Raw genomic sequence first — 21,814 nt, 5'->3', positions numbered from 1 at the left:
AAATACTGTGTTGCCATTGCACGGTCAAACAATCATTGGCATAATTCATAGGCTTGGCGTTTACTGCCAGCCTTTTGTCTTAGTCAAGGTTTGTTAGGTTTGGTCATGGCATCTGTAAAGGTTTATTCTTTTGATGAGTTGATTTCCCCTCATTGATTAAAATTAACACAAAAAAAGGCTGGATAAAAGCAAAAAAATTGTTTCAAAAGCACAGATTGCCGCAGTAGTCCTTGGCACTGAAGGGAACTACTTTGCGGATGGGCTCTTCGCAAAAAAGTGTAATGATGCCACTCACATTGAAGTTAGCCAATAGCTGAAGTGGGCTCAACTATTTCCCCATGCTGTATAATATAGTGGGTGGAAGAAATATGTGAATGACAACAGACTAATGGTTGAAGAGGGCTGGCTAACAGCCCGTACATCCAAGTATATTTTACATATATCTATAGACAAATCAAAATATCTTTATTCGGTTTTAAGAAATGAAAAAATATTACATAAAAACCTCAAATAAATCTTAATCGCATTATTACTAAAAACTTCATTAATGACAATCAATGAATCTTTAAAACACTAAAAAATAATTTGTCGCACATCAAAATACAGTCTTAAAAATAATACCAGACAGTACAATTTCACTGCCTCACCTCAAATGTTCCTTTAATAGGGAGACATATAGAAATTGCTGAATCAATAATGAAATTATGAGGAACAGTGAGGTTGCATTCTAGATCTGCTGCGGACTGTACATTTTAAAAAACCAACAGCTATACAAATGTGCAGTTGACAAAGTTTGTAAAACTAGCAAGGCCGGTCTACACGGTCTAAATGAATGCATTTTCAAGACAGGAACAAGGAACGGTCTTGTATATTTGGCATAATAGGCACAAAATAACACAAATGAGGGGATTTATTTTTTATCACAGGTCCAATCAGGTACTTTTGTTATCCCAGATATACTGACCCAACATGAAACTAAATACATTTTAACAGATCCAAGTCTGAATTTCATCAACAGCCCCCCTTTCCAAGAATTGGGTGGGGACAGCAAATAAGGTTCCATGCCATTTGTAGTGGATAATAAAAAATATGGTTCAATAGACTTTTTACTTCCACCTCGGTCCTCAACCTTCTGCCTTCTCAATAAAAAACAGTTTTCAACCAAAAACCAATTGGATTTCCTAATACAATTAGGATCTTCAAATAGAGTGGGTCTACCGAACTTTAAAAAAACTTGATTTAATGTAAGAGAGCCACAGAATATATCTTCCCTTGTCACAAACCAAACAGTCCTGTATTATGAGTTGGCTTTGAGATACCTTTGTGTTACTCCAGATTTGCAACCAATGTTTCAGGGGGGCTGATATTTTCAGCATACCACAGTCCAATCTCGTCAAGGCACACAAAACAGGGGCAACAGGGCGGCTGATAAATGAATCCGTGACAAAAACAGTTTTATTCCATCGGAAGGCAAGCTATCTTAGAATATCCCCAAACGCGAGCCCCCCTAAGTGGCCACAGGTCACACTGAGAAATATATATTTCCAATAAAAGGTGGAATGAGTTCTCCCGTCCCCAAACCAGAGATCTAAAATTAAAAAGCATTGGCATAAGCAATAGGTCTCGCTTTTGGGACCTTATAAGTATTTAGTTATGCAGCACAAAATCCTTGGTGCAACAACATTAACTGCTGCATGGCTAAACACTTATAAGGTCCCAAAGGCGAGACCTATTGGCTATGTCACTGCTTGTTTTTAATTTTTAGCCACGCTTCTGTACACCAAGCACTTTTATGGAGTGCTGCAACTTAAGAGCTCTGAAAAGTAGGACTTTTAAAAGTGATAAAACTGACACTTGCCTCTCAAACAAGAACGCGAATCTGTGGCAAATGCAGGGCCTAGCATGATACAAACTGGCATTTTCCTACTACATCAGTACAACGTATAAATATAATCCTGGTGCATAATCGCATCTTCAGTCTTGTGCCCTCCCTGGGGTAGGAGCGCTTTGCGTGTTCAAAGCAGGCTGGCTTGAACTATTACAAATAAGGTGAAAAATATGTACTGGGCGAACAAGATGATTGGAAAATTGATGTAAGCAAGATTTTTGTGCTTGCAATAGCTGTGGAACGTTAGCATCTGGTACTGTGCACAATATTGTATTTTCACTTAAATGAGTGTTTACACATGTAACATGGGTCAGTTCACTATATTCTGTGGCTTAGACTGTGAAGGCGGTGTGGTGGTGAAGAGGTCGATTAAGCATAGGGCCAACCACAACACAATTTATTGTTTAATGTAAACAAGCATTCTTGAGAAACTAAGACCAAAACAAACACAAATTGAAAGAGCAAGGTCTTTTTATTTTATTTTTTAGAGTGAATCAAAAGGTATGCGTTTTTTTGTTTTAATGTTCCTGGTCACAGCGAAAAATAGACTCCCATTACAATGGACATTGCACAACACGCAAGTTCAAATAATTGGCAAAATGAATAACGCACCAAGACCAGTTTCTTTCTCAATTGTAACTGAAAACGTGGGGTCTTGTGCTCTAGCATTACCCTTCGCGAAGCTGGACTGGTCATCTGCCAGTTGCTTATTACTGTACTTGGCTATTAATCTGGTACTCATGAGGTAAAATCTTTGATTAGATAGTGTAAAACCACTGAAGGTGCATGGTTTCTGGAAAAGCAATAAATGGCCAAATGAGAACACCAGAAAGACTTTATTACAAGGGGAAAAGGAGTCCCCCAAAGACAAATGTCATTTTTCCTGTGGTTCTGAAATCATTGCATAATATGGAAAGCCATGAAAATGCAGTGCGCTTCATTGGGAAGAAATACGGCTACCTAAGCATTGGTGTAGCAGGACACTTTTACGTAGCTTTTATTTACAGTCAGGCTGCAAAATTACAAATCACTTGTAGTCCAGACAATAAGGAACATAACTGGAAAGCGGATACCCTCTAGTGTCAGGAGAGGAATACCATGCAATGACGGGTGTGTGGGGGAGAAGGCCTATGTTTAGGGAAGCAAAAATGAAGAAATTGAAACCAAGAGCCAAAGTAACATCTGCCTGACCCCAGCTCCCACTGCGGCTCCCTGGCCTGGCCAAATCTTGCCTGCATGCCCAACCCCCACAGCAGCCTGTCTTGACAAACAAACCTACCTCATGAAAGAAGCCTTTTAGCTGTCCATGCTAAGCATATAACAAATCAAAATCGTGCTGACAGAGTAACACTACAAATTACACAGGGACAGCAAATGTTGAGTGAGAGGCCATCGCTGTACACTTCGACTGCAGGCTGAAAACTGAGGCGATACTACAACATGCGCACGCTGAAGCTGGCAAGGAGGGAGTGGGAGGGGGGAGTGGGGGCGGGCACAGTGGTGCAGCTGCAGTTGTGAAAGGCAGGGAGAGAGTGAGATTGAGAAAGGGAAAGATAGAGATTAAAGGAGAACAAGCGCGCGCTGAAGCGGACGAGGAGGGAGTGGGAGGGGATAAGGGAGGGGATTCACACACTGTAGAAAGCCAGATGGCAGGGCAGATGTGCACGTCGCGCACACTTGTGCGCGTATCATCAAGCTGGTGGCCGGCAAAGGTAGCACTTTGAAAAGCCCCTTACTAATAGTCGAGCTGAGAAAGCGGCGCATGCACTGCTCTAGGCTCGACCTAAAAAGAATGCCAATCAACCGAACATATTTGAGGCATCTAGCAGTGATATTGTTCTTCCATGTTCCAGAGGAATTAAATTGTACTCCAAATAGGGGAAGCAACTCACCAGTGACAAAATATGTAAATTGCAGTTAATGGGTCTCAAATCAAACTTCTTACCACTACAAATCATCATATTTGACTTGCAGAGTTAATATCCATTTCCAGCTTAGTCATAAAAGTAGCAAAAGAATATAGAAGCTGCTTAAGGATCAGAGGAGTCCATGCTAATAAAATGGCATCATTGGAATAAAGTGGGGCAGGTAAGCCGGCCAATCTGAGAGACATCCTGTCCACTTTGGGCCAAATGACCATTGAGGTAATTTAAATACGGGATAAAAACAATGGGTGCAAATATACATTACTGGCATACCCGTCTGGACAACTTGAATGGCTTAGAACACTGGCTCTTTAGTCCATAACATACCCTGCCAGAAAGATTTAAATGAAAACAATGCAAAAAGCTAACCAGGGTGACATCCAGACCTAGATCCAGTAAAATTTGCCATAAATTAGAACAATTACTTGGTCAAAGGCGGTGGAAAGGTCCATAAAGCAGGAAACCACTCTGTCCTTCGCAATCACATACTTTTCAATTGATTTGTGGAGATTCAACCATTGTTTAACAGTTCCCAAACCTTCCCTGAAGCTATATTAACAGGGACTGATCATATTTATATAATTTTAGTCAAATCAAAATGTCTTGGCTAACAAGGGGTAGAGCAAGGTCTCCAGATGAGGAAATAGAGTTAAACTTCAGTAAAATTCCACGTCATCTTCAGAAATGTGCTTTACTATGAGATTTAACTATAATGTGTCTTGTTACGTTGGTCGGAAAACTGAGTGTAAAGGGCTCAAAATGTGGTTACATAGAAGGTTTGCAGGATCCAACAGTGTATGCTAAATAATTTCAAGCTATTTTTGTCAGTTCCAGCGCAATTTTAGAGTGGTGATTCCTTGTAATAAGTGCTGTGGTTTTGCCAAACTGGTCTTTTTGAAAAAACATAACTGCTACTGTCTTGGAATGTTAAAATAACCACTTCAGTACAAAAAATGAGTCTCCTAAACATCTTTAGAAACAGCTTTCCTCTGATGACCAGCCATGCAATGTCATTTCTAAAAAGAAATTCTATAAATAAATGGTGGAAAATAATGCTCTAAAACTTCCTTGTAACGACGAGTTCTATTCTGCACAGGGCCTTTATCATCCTTGTGATAATGTGTGTACCCACAGGACAAAAAAACAAAACTATAGTGTGCAGTACATAACTCATTTAAGATTAATGCAGGCAGTGGATTAAGAAAGGCATCCAAGCTTCCATACTCCACTTACAATTTTCACGTTTAAACTACAGCAATCAAATTCACCCATTTTCATACATACCGGCAACATTAAGTTTTTCAACTGCTCCTGGACTGGGAACGGGGGTGGCGGTACTGTTCGTCGAGTTTGCCATTGTTCCATTCAGCACAAGATTGTCGACCTTGGATTCCAATTTTCCGATACGCTGCAAAATGTTGTCCAGCAATACTGCTAGAGTTTTCTTGAGATCTTTAGAAAGAAAAAATGTAGATTTGTTTTCGAATAACAAAAATATAGGGTCTTTTATGAACAGTGTGTGAGTCGCAAGTGATTTCTTTGTTGTCCCTATATGTTGTCCTTTCTTTTTCAGTGTATACGTATATATATTGAAGCAGCATCTATTTGCATCGACATTTCTACATTTCTTTGCTACTGTGTGTTTGTTAAATGTTGGAATTTCAATGGTAGAGCTCTCTTTGGTATCCAACTGATCCTGCTCAAACCAAATGAAACGTACATGCACGTTCAGATGTACAACATTTTAAAGGGTTTAGAATTTTCAATTTCTCAGCAGTTTCTCTGCAAATGACCTTTAAGAATATCAAGCATTTTGTTCAAATCATCCTAAAACCAAGTAATGAGGAATGATTCAACTTATCCAGGTAGTAAAGAAGTATCTGCATACTTTCAAAATGCAAAAAGGACATGGCTACAAGTAGCCTAAGAATAGAACAAGTTACTTACCTTTGGTAACACTTTATATGGTACAGACTATCTAGCCTCAGACCCCTTGTCAGTGGCATTGTCCACGACGAAGTGACGTGTGCAGTGCCTGTATGGGCATCACCCTAGCGTGCTGATATCAGTTTCTTATCGTGACCTTTCCGCGCCTGAAGCACGGAGACACAACAGAATGCTAATGGACTAATGTGCAGATGCTAGAAACCGACAAGGGCTACCCTAAATAGAAAAATCTGTTCACAGAGCAGGGAAAATAAGAGGTTCGGTAAGGAATCTGTGGCTAGGTAAAGTCTCTACCAGATGAGGAGTTACCAAGGTACGTAACTGGTTTATTTGGTAGAGGCTTCTAGCCGCAGATTCCTTACTTTAAAATAGATACAAAAGCAATACATCCTCCTGTCTCCACTGGAGACCAGGGTACTCTGAACCCCACCACTCCCAGATGGCCACCCCAACTTGGAAGTGGCACATCTATCACTACTGTCAGTTCTGGGTGGAAACAGAAATGGGTCTGCCACTTAGCCAACCTTGGTTCATCTGTTACCACTGCAGATCTTTTGCAGTTCCCTCCGATATGTGCACCAGGTCGGAGAGATTCCCCTGATGCTGCGCCCACAGGGAATTCAGGTCCCAGTGCAGAGCCCGCATGTGCTGGTGGCTTATGTATCCAGGACTCGCTGCTCTTAAGGATAGGCCCAAAACTGCATTGTGTCCAGAATGACTCAGATGAAAGGGAGCATCTGAGAGGGAGTCAAGTGTAACTTGGGCACATGGATAGTCACCCCCAGAGAATGCAGTAGGTCCCCTATAGTCTGGAGGTGAGAGACAACTGCTTAGGTCGAGCCCACCTTCAACAGCCAGCAATCGAGGCAGGGGAAGACAGGAAGCCCTGACTTCTGCAGATATGGAGCTAGACCCCTGACCCCAGGTCAGTGATCAGCTCTCCCCCGCAGCTCCGCTCGTCTGCGCTCTGCACTGTGGTCCCAAACAGGCAGGGTTCGAGACCTCTCCCTGCTGGATCCCGCACTTTTGCTCAATTTTTTTTTAGTCATTCCTGGCTTCTGACTTGTTTTGCCCAGAACACTGCCACCGCGTAATCTCGTTTCCCGCCGTATTTTTTCCCGCTGCAACCCTCCCCGATCCCGCCTCCCAGCCTCACACCCCTCCCACACTTAAATGGCAACCGCTGCGCGATCGCGCCGCTGGCGCGCCACACCCAAGGCTAGCTCGTCTGCACCCGTCCGCGCCTGGACCACGCCCGGCACCAGACCCCCTCGCGAGAGCCACAACACCCGACGACGCTACGACGCCAGCTTCCTCAATGCACTCAACACCGGCCGATCATCAAACTGCTTCCAGGCCAGCCCGATACTCACCCACGGATCCTTCACCTGTTGCAACTGCAGCTTCACCAGCCGCCGAACACATGCACACCCTACCGCACCCATCAGAGCAGAACGCAACCACCTTAGATGCATACTACTCAACACCCACTCCGTCCACAAGCATGCCGTCGAACTCTGGGACCTACTCGACTCAGCCTCCCCGGACGTCGCCTTTCTAACAGAGACCTGGATGAACCCCTCCTCGGCACCCGACATTGCCATAGCCATCCCAGATAGATTCAAGATCACCAGAAGGCACCGCACAAACCAAGCAGGAGGAGCAAATCTCCACTGTCTACAGGAATACCCTCAGTCTCGACCTGCACGACAGACACCTCCAGCACCGCCGAATACTTTCACTTCCAGATCCACAACGACCCCAACACCACCCTCAGAGAAACACTCGTGTACAGACCCCCCCCGGGCCCCGGCCACAGTTCATCGACGCCATCTCTGACATCGTCAACATACACACTCTTGCGTCCACAGACTACATCCTCCTCGGAGACCTGAACTTCCACCTCGAGAACACAGACGACAACAACTCCGTTGCTCTGCACGATAACTTCGCCAACCTCGGTCTCAAACAGCTAGTCACGACCCCCACCCAAACCTACGGACACACGCTCGACTCCATCCTCTCAGCCAGCAACCAAGTCACCTTCAGACACACCACCGAACTCCACTGGACCGAACAACCCCTGGGTCCACTTCACCTTCAAGAAACCCACCGCCCACCCCCACTCACTCCGGATCCCCTACCGCAGCTGGAACAAGGTCACGGAAGACCAGCTCATCACCACCCTCGCCTGAGACCCACCGACAAACATCAGAGACACAGCCGCCAGCAACTTCAGGCAATAGATTGACGACTACGTCAACACTATCGCCTCGATCAAAAAACCCTCAAACAGATGCACCGACAGAAAGGCCAGCTGGTTCACCACTGACCTCCATGAATTCAAGTAGACTTGCCGAAGACTTGAGAAAAAGTGGTGCCACGAAAAGACACTGGACAAGCACGCAGCCCTAAAGAACGCCAACCGCAAGCACCACCAACTCATCCGAGCCACCAAAAGGACCTCCTTCAAGGAACGCATCGACAACAATGCACACAACAGCAAGGAGCTCTCCAACCCCAGCTCCAACGGCATACCGCCATCGCAAGACCTATGCGACTTCCTAGCCACCTTCTTTCACCGCAAGATCGCAGACATCCACGACAACTCCCGGACCCTCCATTCAGCCGCTAACACTGCAGACTCACCGTCCCCCAGCCTCACCAACCACCTGATCCCCTGGACCCACACTAACGTCAACAACACCATCAAGACTATGAACACCATCCACTCCGGCTCACCATCCGACCCCTGCCCTCACCACATCTTCAACAAAGCAAATCGCATCATCGCACCCCAACTTCGGAAGATCATCAACAGCTCCTTTGAGACCACCACCTTCCCGGAGAGTTGGAAGCACGCAGAGATAAACGCCCTACTCAAGAAACCCACAGCAGACCCAAAAGACCTAAAGAACTTCCGGCCCATCTCCCTTCTGCCATTCCCGGCGAAAGTCATCGAAAAGATAGTCAACAGGCAATTGACTCACTTACTCGAGGAGAACAATATCTTAGACCCATCCCAATCCGGATTCCGCAGCAATTACAGCACCGAAACCACCTTCATCGCTGCCACAGACGACATCAGGACCCAACTGGACAACGGCGAAACCGCAGCCCTCATCCTCCTGGACCTCTCGCCCGCCTTCGACACTATCTGCCACCACATACTACGCACACACCTACACGACGCAGGAATATGCAAGAAGGCCCTGGACTGGATCACCTCCTTCCTCACCGACAGAATCCAGAGGGTCCGCCTCCCCCTTTCCTCTCTGAAGCCACCAAGATCATCTGCGGTGTGCCCCAAGGATCATCCCTCAGCCCCACCCTCTTCAACGTCTACATGGCACGGCTCGCCAACACCATCCGCTTGCACAACCTCAACATCGTCTCCTACGCCGACGACACTCAACTGATCCTCTCACTCACCAAAAACCCTGCCACCGCCAAAACCAACCTCCACGAAGGAATGAAGGCTGTCGCCAGTTGGATGTAGACCAGCCGCCTAAAACTCAACTCAGACAAGACAGAGGTCCTTATCCTTAGATCCACTGCCTCCAACTGGGACTACTCTTGGTGGCCTGCTGCCTTGGGTCCTGCTCCCAAGCCCACCGACCACACACAGAACCTGGGGTTAATCCTGGACTCATCGCTCTCAATGACCCAGCAAGTCCTGCTTCAACACCCTCCACATGCTGCGCAAGATCTACAGATAGATCCCCACCGGGACCAGAAGGACGGTCACACAGGCCCTAGTCAGCAGCAGACTGGACTACAGCAACGCCCTCTACACAGGAACCACGGCCAAACTCCAGAAAAGACTTAAACGCACACAGACCGCCTCCGCACGCCTCATCCTCGACATCCCCCGCCACACTCACATCACTGTCCACCTGAGACCTACACTGGCTCCCAGTCAACAAAAGGATCACCTTCAAGCTCCTCACCCATGCCCACAAAGCACTACACAAGGCCGGACCAGCATACCTCAACAAGCATCTCACCTTCTACACCTGGAACCGCCAGCTTTGATTCGCCGACCTCACCCTCTCCACGCATCCACAGGATCTCCACCGGCGGCAGATCGTTCTCCTACCTCGCTGTCAAGACATGGAACACCCTCCCAACACTTGCGTCAGACCCAGGACCTGCTGACCTTCAGGAGACTTCTCAAGACCTGGCTGTTCGAGCAGTAGCTGCTCCTCCCACCCCGCTCAGCTCCTTGAGACCCTCACAGGTGAGTAGTGCGCACTACATATGAATTATTGATTCATTGATGCTGCAACCAATGCCATCACTTTAGTGAACACCAGTGGTGCGCTGGTGAGGCCAGAAAATGCTTGTGACCCCTGCAAACGGCAGGTAATGCCTGTGGGCATGCGGGAGGGTATATGAAAGCAGACATCCTGCAAGTCCAGTGCTACCATCTGGTCTCCAAGATTCAGGGCAGACAGAACCTGAGCTAACATGAGCATCTTGAAGTTCTCCTTCTTCAGAGAAAAGTTCAGTGGACGCAGGTCTAAAATAGGGTGGGAGCCTCCGTCCTTCTTGGACACCAGAAAGTAGTGGGAATAGCAACAAAGACCTACCTCGGATGCAGGTACTCTTGATGGCTCCTTTGGTCATAAGAGTCTGTACTTCCTGATGGAGCAGGAGTCTTACGTTAGACAGTTTGGGGCCGGTGGTCTGGTTCTACCAAAGGGATGAAATAACCCCGCGGAACAATCTGAAGTCCCCACTTGACCAATGTTATGGATTGCAAGAGGGTAAGGTGATGTTGAATCCTGCCGTACACTAGGTGTCCGTGATGGCATAAGGGCGAACTAAAGGGGGTTTGAGGCTGCGGTTGCCATGGGGGTGGCGGTCTGGATAGACCTCTGGGTGTGTATCCTACGAGGCTTGTGGGAGTTACATCTGTGGCCACAAAAAGACTGGGGAGACTGTGGGCCTTGGTGGCTTGGCAGACTTGGACACGGCTGGTCGCGCTTACCGTAACCATGGAAGATGTGAAAGGCAGAATGGGGTTGACGTGGGGCCATTGGAAATACTGATTGACCAGGCACTGGCCCGACTGCCCTTAAAGTGTTCCAGTGTGGAATCTGCCTTATCACCAAAGAGGCAAGTGCCTTCGAAGGCCATGTTCATAAGGGATGACTGGACATCCGCCGAAAATCCAGTAGATCGTAGCCAGGCATGGCGTCAGGGTGCCACTGATGACACAATCACTCTGCTAGTGAGTGGGCTGTATCAAGCCCACAGCAAATTATGAACTTTTCTGTGTCCCTCTCATTGGCAATAGCCTGGGTCATTTCGGCTCAGGCCTCCTCCGAGACAAGGCAGCACTTGCGCAATCAAATTGCAAAATTTGTGGGAGCATCAGGCAGAGAGGCACACATTGTTCACCTATCGCAGGGCAAGGCTGGCAGAAGAGAATATCCTCTTGCCAAAGGTATCCAGCATCTTGGATTCCCTATCTGGTGGTGTGGCAGTGGTCAACTTGGACGAGAAGGTATGGACAGCCAGGCTCTCCAGAGTGGGGAAATGGCAGCAGCCAACTGTCCTGTGCCCAGGAGCCCCTGTGCAGGGCTTGGCCTACGCTTCGAGCAGGACATCTGTGGGGGCTTCTTTAAAAGGGAGTAGAGGTTCTGTGGGATGACTCTTGACTAAAGCACCTCTGTCAAGACGTTAGTCTTGACTGCCACAGAGGGCAACGTAAGGTCCAGGACCTCATCTGCCCTCTTCACCAACATAGCAAAGGAAGTCCCTTCCCTCGTAGCCACACTAGGAGGACAGACTAAGCCAGTGTTTGAGGAGGTGTCGAAACCACTAGCATCCGCCAGTTCCTTGTGCCAGTTGCTTCGGACTCACCTAGAGGGTTGTGGGAGCCATAAGGATCCTCAGATCCTGCCCAATTACACTCCTCCCCAGGCCTGTCAAAAAAGCAGGTCCTGGCTCCGACTCAGAAGGTCGAGTTCCAGCCAGTGCTGGACAATACAGATCCAGCTCTGTATTGGAGTTGGGTATGATGATGGGGCGGCAACACTGAGGGGCACCGGGAACAAAGTCACTGGACATGACTCCAGGGGAAAATGCAGTCTCGCAATCTGAGCCGTTCCAGATCCAGAACTGAATCGCGAGAGCCTGACTGGCATTGAGGGGGAACCCGACAATCCAGTTGGGTCACCCACCGAACCCCCGGGGCTCAAAGGTGCTCAAGAGGGGTCAGCCCACCCAAAGACAAGGTGCATGGCCCCATAAAAATTCACTTAGTTGGGGGCTGGGGGGATCGCTTCAGCTCCAGGAAACTCTGGGAGGCATGGAATGGACCCAGAGGTAGGTTCCAAGTCAGTGTGGGGCATAGAGTGATGTCATTCCCCTCAGCTCATCCGATGACTTGGACTGACGTGGCAAAGTCGAAGAGCCCTTTGACTTCTTGGACTCCTTCGACTTCTAGTGGGATTTACCTGATGATGAGCGCCTGGAAAGACTCTGCCAATGGGCCCGCAACCTACCTTGTGACCAGGACCTGAAACGGCATGGAAACGACCAGCGTGGGCGACCAGGAGTCCCAAGGAACGATCCTGCAGTGTCTTGGGGTTCATGGCCCAATACCCCTCACAGGCCTTGGAGTCGTGGTGCAGCCCCAACCAACGGAGACAAACCACATGGTGATCCGTCTGCGACAGGAACCACAGGGTTTTAACTCCACTGTTTTTTTTGTGACATCCCTAACACACTGGAAGGGAAAGCCTCAAAAGGACTCGAAAAAACATCCGAAAAAGTTGCCCAAAAAGTGGACAGAGTTAGCACTCTCTGGATCTGCGCTGGTGGTGTAGAAAGAAAAGAATTGTTTTCAGCACACTGGGGTGGTGCCTATACAGGCATCGTGCACATCACTTCCGGCTTGGACGAAGCAGACGCTGCTCACCCAAACGCCACTTACCAGGGCACAGAGTTACTGCCCAAAACTTTTCAGATCCAGTCCTACACTTGAGGAATTTTCTCAGGTAAGGGATCTGAGGCTAGAAGTCTCTATACGATACAAATATACTCATGTTTAACCACTTGGCTGCTAAGGTACATCCCCCTCTTCCCATTGACTTTCCATTGAAATCAATGGAAACTCCATGACGAGTTACCCTTGTCATTAGCACTGAAGGGGTTAATAGTCAAAAGAGATGTGACTTCAGAAGAGTCAAGATATTCATAGATTTGCCAGGTGACAAATCCACAGATTTGATTGGAGACACTAAAAATCCAAAATCATCTGTGAAGCCAAATCGAATGATGTGTGATTCCCATAAAGGTTGCATGCCTCACAACTATTGTATGATTCTTAAGAAGGCTTCAATCACTAAACTTTTTTCATGAATATGCCATACATCCCAAGTAGGATTCACTATAAATTACTAATCACTATTCAGTAAAACAATACCGCAATACTAAATGTAATATTACATAACAAATATTCTTAATCTTTCATTATGAATTTGACAGTAGTGACTAGCTTATTTTTGATTGATTTTACCCAGGGAAAATCCATCTACGTCAAACATTTCCAAAACTATTTTTTGCAATACAAGAAGTTTTGGCAGATTTGTGGGGGTCCCAAATTTTCTTTTTCAAATTAATTTAACTACTGTCACTGAGAACCAATGAAGCAAAACCAAATGAAGGAATATCACCAAATTTGGCATGCATTTATAAGTTGTTGAGAACCGTGCACGCAATGTACAATGACTGGGAGATTTTAGAAATACTCTTAAAAACCCAGTCAAAAGAAAGGTTTAGTTACCTTTATCTCTGGATGTGTTAGATCCATTAGTATGGCCTGGTTTCCAAATCTCAAACTGAGCACAAGACTGGTTGGAGTAGCATTTTGACTGTCCAGGGTTCCCTCTAGCACCCCACCATCCTCCCTTTGGTTTTGCTCTAACTAAATTTACAAGTGGAGGAGGCTCAACGTTTTCTTCGAGTCCACCAAGGATGCCTCGTCTTGATTAAACTTCATAGCTTTCTCCGTTCACTGTAGTCTTCCTGCCTCTTTTTCTCTCTCATAGTGATTCTTTTTAATACCTAGTTCTTCCATTGGACACTATTTTCCCATCTTTCTTTTGGTCCTTATTTCTCCCTTTCTTACCCTTCACACTCTTGCTGTGGGTCAGAGTCTGACGGTTAAATGTAATTCCTGGTTCCCAGAAATGAGTGCCACTGCCCATTGCCTGCAACCATTGGCACAATCTTGGCAGATTTTGCTTTTGCTCCCTGTAGAGCTCTGCTTGACAGGAGTTGTACACAACAAGCTCACCAGTGTCCCATGAACAGGGAAGGTGAAACTGATGGTTGATGGTGGCAGGAGATAGTGTCAGATGTAGACATATTTGCAGATCCTGATGAGCAGAACATATGCTGATTGAAGGTTTGCAATCTGCAGACCTTAGGTCTTGTTTATTTTGCTAGCAACAAAGAAACATTTATTCCCACGTGTGCTATTCAGTAAAGCCATTAGAAAAAATTCTCAGAAGCAAGTATCCACTTTAAGGCAAAACCATAACCCAATAGTTACGCCTTCATCAAATGTCAAGCTGACTTAATTCACTACAAACTAACAACTCAAAGAAAGCATTGTGGGTAGGACACCAGCATCAATGAGGTTAAGCTCCACCCCAGGCTCAAACTCACTAAAGTCACTCACTGGCCACAAGTGCTATAGACTGGAAATCGATTCTAATTGCCGCAATAACTGCAATAAGACCTACAACTCAGAGCACTAGCCATCGGTGTTAAGGGTACATATGGGGGCGGGGTCGTTCTATCAACAACCCATCAATATCTGAGTCCACATCTTCTTGGTGGACCTGAACTGCTATGGTTGGTCTATCTATATATTCTTTAGATGTTAATAATTATGCTCTCTATCTAAACATTCCCTTTTCTCCTGAACTTCCTTATCCTTCAACTCCTCATACTTCTGATACTCTGTTTTCCTTTCCTGCTTCCTTTGTACCTTCTCTGCCTTGAGCTGTCGCTCCTTCACTTCTTTCCTCCACATACACAAACTGTCAAACATAGCTGGCCTAACTTTCTTTAAAAACAATTGTTCCTCTAAATACTCAAGTTTGTGAGGGTCCATGGTTCCCTCTAGTGGCCACTGTAAAGGGGATCCCCTTTTGTATATTTGTTCCATAATGAACTATACATGATGGGACAAATACCATATTTGATGTACATCTCAAAATTTGGCGTGCATTCTGGTGGCGCCGGCTGACTTGCTTCCAAAATGCTCTGCTTATCACAGCAGCAACAACAAAACTTCCAAAGGGTGCTAAACATAGGCATGTTATATAAGATATAAAAAACTTATAAACAGAGAGAATAAAAAATATATATATTCTCAAATTACCTGCAAGAAAAATGTTATCCAAAACAAATAGCAAGTTTCAAAACAGATTTCTAAGCTTCAAAAACACCAAGCAGATTCCGAACGGATATCAACAAAATACCAAGTCAAGCAAATACCAAATAAATCCTAAACAAATGAACCGGTTCAATACAGATTTATCTCGTGTGTGGTCTTCAACTCCCACCTGTCGATCCTCCCTGATCCAAAAATTACCATCTGAAGGCCCCAGTAGAGGCCACCAGCTGCCAGGAAGATCAGAGCCGGAAAGACGAAAAATCACCTTGGACCACGAGTAACTCCAATCTCTTCAGGTGGTGCGCCCCTAAGCAAAGTTTGTCTTAGGACCCGATGTGTGGCAGATTAATTCTTATCTGCTGGTGCAGGGTCACCACTCTTGCCACGGGTTCTTATCAAGTAAGGAGGAATCGACACTGGAGCGAAGTCAAACCAGAGGTCATTTATTAATCATTCATGAATGGGTCTCCATCCAATGAGCACCATGGAGATACTCAAGGAGAGAGCACGCTTGAACGAGGGTTACATGGGTTTTTATAGGGAAGATCACAGACAAGGAACGCCTAGAGGAGAAAATCGGTAAGAATCAACAACCTTGGTGCCGTGTGTAACGGTCACGTCCTGAAGCTGCATGACAAGATAGGCTGAGAAAACTTTATCTAAGGCTTTACCATTGTTTAAAAAACCCACGAAACCCACAGTGCAGACATCAGCTCTTCTTTTGTGCTGACTTTGCATGTTTACGCAGCCTACAATGTCTCAATTTAGATTTGTTACCTAATGTTTATGCAGGTGTGGTGTCAAGGATAGAGCCAGGCTGAAAACAGGACAAAGGTGAGCATGGATGAGGCACAGCTGAATTAAAAAATGAGCGATTCAGATCCTAAAACGAGAGCCTCAGATTTAAAAGTTTCACAGTACAAAAGAGAGAAAAAAAAATGTTTACCACATTTTGGAAGTGTTTAATAACAGGCAAGTGAAGAGTCTGGTCCATTAATTAAGCATCATTCGACGTATAAGTTAATGGAATTATTTACTCCACCATTAATGGGCTCGAAATGTGCCTAACTGGGATTACAGAGTCTGACATTTTCTGGAGTAGAGGAAGTGAACATGAGGGTGAATGAAAGAAAGAGTTTAAACCCACTGGAATTTTATATTCTCAGAAAAAAAAATTAAATACAATCCAGATGTTATCTCCTGAACGGTACCATGCCCAAATATGGTCCTCACGTACAATTTCCCATTCTTAGCCAAATGGATGGATGGATGGAGGGAGGGAGGGAGATGTATATAAATATAGCCATTTTCTCTTGGTGGTCCTCAAATGGGAGAAGGAAGCATGAGGCGAATAAAGGATAAAAAAAAATTATAACTGATGAAGGACTAGAGAATAAGATGCTACAGAGATGGACAAAAAACCAAATTGCTGCATCCTTATTTTGATATTTTTCAACCTCGCCGGTGGTCACTTTCTGACAGTGTTTACTAGTGATCAGCATTAATATTTAGTTGTAAACCCCTGCGGACCACTCTTGCTGTTTGCTCCAAGGCACTCCTCAAAGCAGGTGCTCTGGGTGCAAATAGGGAAGGTCTCATTCCCTTGATCTCAGGGGACTGGAGTAAATGCATGTACTGTGTGAGTATTACCCAACTGGCCAGGACTGTATGTCTGTATAGATCATACATTCGCTTACGACAGCCAATTACAGAGCCTGTGGCAAAATATGAATAGTTTATTGGTGTCTTGCTATCACATCAAGGAAACAGCAGGATAAAACTATGAAACATAATGCTCTGTATGGGGCTCACAGATGTGACCTAACATCTGCCTTTTCCTGGCTCCCCTACGCTGTCAAATTATAAAAGAACAAATACAAAAAAATATCAAACCCAATTCCTACTTTCCTACATGTATCTGTGGTTAGTAAACTGTACATAACAGAAATATGGTCCTTACGAAAATAAACAGTTGCAAGCTAATACCAAGCTAAGCTTACTAATGCTCTCAAAGTGCAAGTCAAAAAATTGGCAAATTAAGATAATGGAGTTGGCAAGACAATCATGTTATGAGTTGATCAATTTAAGTAAAAGGAACCAGTTAGATTTACAGCAACTTTTATGTTAACAATGGAGCAATCGGAACACTTATTCACTTCTTGGCAATGTCAGATTCCTAATTACATGGCATATTTAGGTCTTACTGCTAACAAGGTTGCATAATATGAAGGCAAGAGGTAAACTATATGTGCAATTTGAAGCAATGCAATATGCAAACAAACGAGGAGGGTGGAGAGAGGGGGTTATACTCATGAATACTGTACAAATGAGAGTGATTAAATTCTAAAATGAAAATTTTAAAGGTTGAATTACAAGACTACATATGTAAGAACGTAGTGCTCTGACACTGCAACAAATGTAAACATTCAGAGGTAAACGAACTGGCATATTGCAAAGCTTGTGATTCCTTTTTGTCAGTGGGTTTGTTACCTCCTTTCTGTTTTGCATCAATGTAATGATTTTTCTCCATTTATATGGTGCTTGTTGGTTCTGTTCTTTACGGGTTTCTACTTTGCAGTATTAACTATGTTTCAGAATTTCAAGTCTTGAGTGACTTATGCGTGCAAATGCACGTTTATATTACATTTCTCACATACGAGTGTCAGGTCCTTTGAAAACAAACTAAGAAGTGGCTGCTTTTATAAACCTAGGCTCCTTCCAAGCCATTGTCCGGTTGGCTCAAGGCTTTTCTCATTCATGTTACACGTTAGTAGGCAATGACAAGCAATGCTAGGGGTGGAAAAACAGGGCGGAGCACAGGACCTACTTAACAGCTTACTGCCCACATGATGACCAGTCGGGAGTGCTCATGCCCACTCTTGATGAACATCCGGTATAGCTCACAATGTATTGTATATGCCTGGCATCCTGCTCCCTATTTCCTGCCAGCCCTAGTCAGGTCTAGCCCCTGGGTGCCACACTGTGTGTCGTCGGAGAGCAAAGTGCCTGCCAGCTGCACTACTGGGCATCGGTGCCTGCGGTGGAGGATCCCAGGGTGGACCTGCGTCAAACAGGCCTAGACTGACTGAGGACTGAACTCCCCCTCTACCCCCCGCAGCGAGAAGATGGCTCCTGGCCCGATGCTTGCCGTGGACAGCTCTGACTCAGTATCGAAGGGAGCCCTAAAGCAGCACCTGCATTCTAACTAACCTTACCTTGTCTTGCCCTCATGGTATAAGAGGAGTTGCATTCCCCCTATTAATCTTCAACTCTGGCAGTTCCCAAGACGCCGCCGCAGCTGGGAGGGCCTTCGCAAACTTCTACTGTTGATTAACCTGGCATACTAGAGCCACCTCAGTGGCCGGCGGCAGCAACAGGGTGTCCCTGGAATTATGCCAAACCTGTTTGCCAGGGAAAGGGCTCATTGGGATTCTTGTAGTCTACTGGTGCACAACGTGTGGACAACTAGAACTGCATACTTATATACTAGCCACCTGGGCTCACTTAAGTCTAAAAGATCAAGTGCATACTGCTACACTTCAAAATTAATTGAGGCACTGGTACTCCTAAAGTAGCAGGCTGGGAAGAAACAAGTGGCATTCAACCAAGCAGACAAATTATAAGTGCTAAAACACTGATTAGGAGCCATAATGCAATAAAACACATGGAACAATGAGAGCCAACTAAATAAAGAACCCTGGTAATCCCATGATTTATAATAAGTCGCCGCTGCGCTCCCCCCACACCCCTACTCTCTGTTCGAGCATCAAAATAAACAGGGATGGCACCTGGAAGTATCTCAAATGGGCTCAAAAAAGGACGAGCCAAAACCACTTTGAATAAATTGTGTGATTTTCCGACTGAGCAGGTAAGAAATCTCAACACTCTTGACTTCCTTAGCTACAGAAAGATTCACCAGAGCTCCCGCAACCACAGCCTGTGTCCCTACAAACTAAAGCTAAGAGAATATCACCTTTGAATAAAATAACAAACTACTTTGTAAAAGCGATGCATACTAACAAGGCACTCCTGATTCCATCAATCTAATATTGCAAAATGTGTCAAATAATATCGCTGAAGTTTTACTTATTGCTAAAACTCCCATTTCTACTAGGCTGAACAACAACTTTCGCACATCACCTACTTAGTCAGATTTCAGTAAATTAATGGACATAACAAGTTTGCATAATCATGCATCTTCAAAGATCACGAAGGATAATAAATCTCAGAAACACATAAATAGCTGGAAGAAAACAAATCTACCTTCTTACGTGGCCCCCAGACAACCCCTGTCTAGGAAAATGCATCTCCATGCTTCGCTTAGCTGTTTTCCACTGAAATTAAGGGCACTGTAAATTCAACCAATGCCTATGACATATTTCATAAGGACCACATGACCTAAAGTGGTTGGTGGACCCTTGTTGATCACTGCGTAGTGGCCTTTTAATTTCTACTAGCTACCTAAATCGCACTCTTAATGGCTCAACCTTTATCAATCCCTCCCCTGGTACTCCGGAATCCCGTAAATTAAGTCAAGAGCTACAAGAGAATGCTTCAGCTCAGCCATTCATGCTATCATGAGGACAGAGTAGGATGCTAGATATAGTAGTTGGAGCTTTAACCACTCAAAACAGTGAAGGAGTAGTTTCTGTCCTGTAACTCCAGTTCTGTAGTAGGGGTATCTCTGTTATAGTCATAATCTAGTGAATAGTCCCGCCCATGTGCGTGGACCCCGGAGCAATCAAAAATAATCTCTTACAGTGTCGAAAAATGCAGAACTGCACAGACACTTAAGAGAGAATTTAAAGACAGATAATGCAGCCTAAAAAGGCTACACTGTCCAGTACTTCAACTAGAAATTCCACCACAAAAATCCACAAAACAGCAAAGCCTGTACAGATTTCCCTTGCTTTAACAGCAAAATCCCTCAGGAATGATAGAGAGAAGAACCTGAACAGACAAGCCCCATAGGCTGCCATTATGTGGCTCAGAACAGGATACTGTGCCTTTAAGAGAACTTTCCAGAACTTCACAGTATCCCAGAATGCACTGCAGGTCCCAGGTACTTTCAGTTCTTTTTGAAGGCGTAACACGCCAGACCTGTAGCATTCCGTACATGAATATCTCTCTCTCCACCGGGGAGGAGGGCGGGCGCTTATGACTATAACAGAGATACCCCTACTACAGAACTGGAGTTACAGGACAGAAACTACTCCTTCTGTAGTAGGGGATCTCTGTGTATAGCCATAATCTAGTGAATAGAATGGCAAGCCCATCCCCACACCAAAGCGGCGGTGGAGAAACGAGAAATAACACCACTATTGTGCGCACAGATTTCGCAGCGAAGCCTGCCCAATCTGAGCGTCTGCCCTGGCATCAGAGTCCAAGCAGTAATGCCTAGCAAAGGTATGGACCGACTTCCAAGTGGCCGCCTTGCAGATTTCCGCAATTGGCACGTTACGAAGCAAAGCCGACGTGGCGGCTTTGCCCCTGGTGGAATGAGCCTTAGGTTTTCCCCCTAAGGTCTTATTAGCTTGTTGGTAACACAATTGTATGCAGGACACAATCCACCTCGAGATGGACTGTTTAGAGGTAGCAATACCCGTCTTGACTGATCCATAGTTGATGAACAACTGGTCTGACCTACGAATATCTTTGGTTTTATCCAGATAAAATTTCAGCACCCTCCTAACATCCAGGGAATGCAAGGACCTTTCCGCTGGAGATGAAGGATTCTGAAAGAACGTAGGTAAAGTTATAGTCTGGTTGATATGAAAATCAAAAATAACCTTGGGAAGAAATTTAGGGTGAGTACGCATCACAACCTTAGCAGCAAGAAATACATTATAAGGTTCTTGGCAACACAACGCCTGAATTTCACTCACCCTGCGGGCCGATGTAATGGCCACGAGGAACGCCGCCTTCCAGGACAGGTGCTGCAACGAAGCCTTATGAATAGGTTCAAAAGGCTCCTTCATCAACCTGGACAGCACCACATTCAAGTCCCATGAAGGCGAAGGAAGCCTGACAGGAGGGAATACTTTCTTCAAGCCTTCCAGAAAATCTTTGATCACAGGGATCTGAAAGAAGGAAGTCTGTGAAGGGCATTTCCTGTAGGCAGTCAAAGCAGCCAGATGAACCTTAATGGAATGGACATTAAGGCCAGACTGCGCCAGATGCAGCAGATATGGAAGGATGACATCCTCCTTGCATGTCGTAGGGCCATAGTTCTTAGACTTGCACCAAATGCAAAACCTCTTCCACTTGTAAGCATAAGAAGTCCTAGTGGAAGGTCGTTTAGCCTCCTTCAGTATGTCCATACAATCCTCTGGGAGATTCAGATGGCCATATTGCACTATTTCAGGAGCCATGCCGCCAAACTCAAAGACGAGAGGTTGGGGTGCACCATTCGCCCCCCGAACTTCGTGAGAAGGTCCGGCCTGCACGGCAGCTTCATGTGAGGAAGGAGAGACCGGTGAAGCAGGTCCGTGAACCACCACTGTCTGGGCCATTCCGGGGCAATCAGAATCATCCTCGCCCTGGATTGGGACAGCTTGATGAGAACCGTCGGGATCAGGGGAATGGGTGGAAAAGCGTACAGAAAGCTGTTCGACCAGTTGATGCATAAGACGT

The 21,814-nt window shown here is 45.5% G+C and overlaps 1 protein-coding gene across 2 annotated transcripts in view; it reads right to left on the bottom strand.

Moving 5' to 3' along the window:
• MGAT5 (alpha-1,6-mannosylglycoprotein 6-beta-N-acetylglucosaminyltransferase) overlaps nt 1-21,814 on the bottom strand; it is an 863,195-nt gene that overhangs the window by 670,651 nt on the left and 170,730 nt on the right. For both annotated transcript variants that reach the window (XM_078682019.1, XM_078682020.1), the window contains exon 3: nt 5,098-5,265. In XM_078682019.1, coding sequence (XP_078538145.1) covers nt 5,098-5,265 — 168 coding nt within the window. The remainder of the gene's footprint in view (nt 1-5,097; nt 5,266-21,814) is intronic.

This window comes from Lissotriton helveticus, chromosome 3_1 (assembly GCF_964261635.1).
Source record: "Lissotriton helveticus chromosome 3_1, aLisHel1.1, whole genome shotgun sequence".
Taxonomy (NCBI): Eukaryota; Metazoa; Chordata; class Amphibia; order Caudata; family Salamandridae; genus Lissotriton; species Lissotriton helveticus.
The sequence above is the reverse complement of the archived record's forward strand: the minus strand, read 5'-3'. Positions and strand labels throughout refer to the sequence as shown.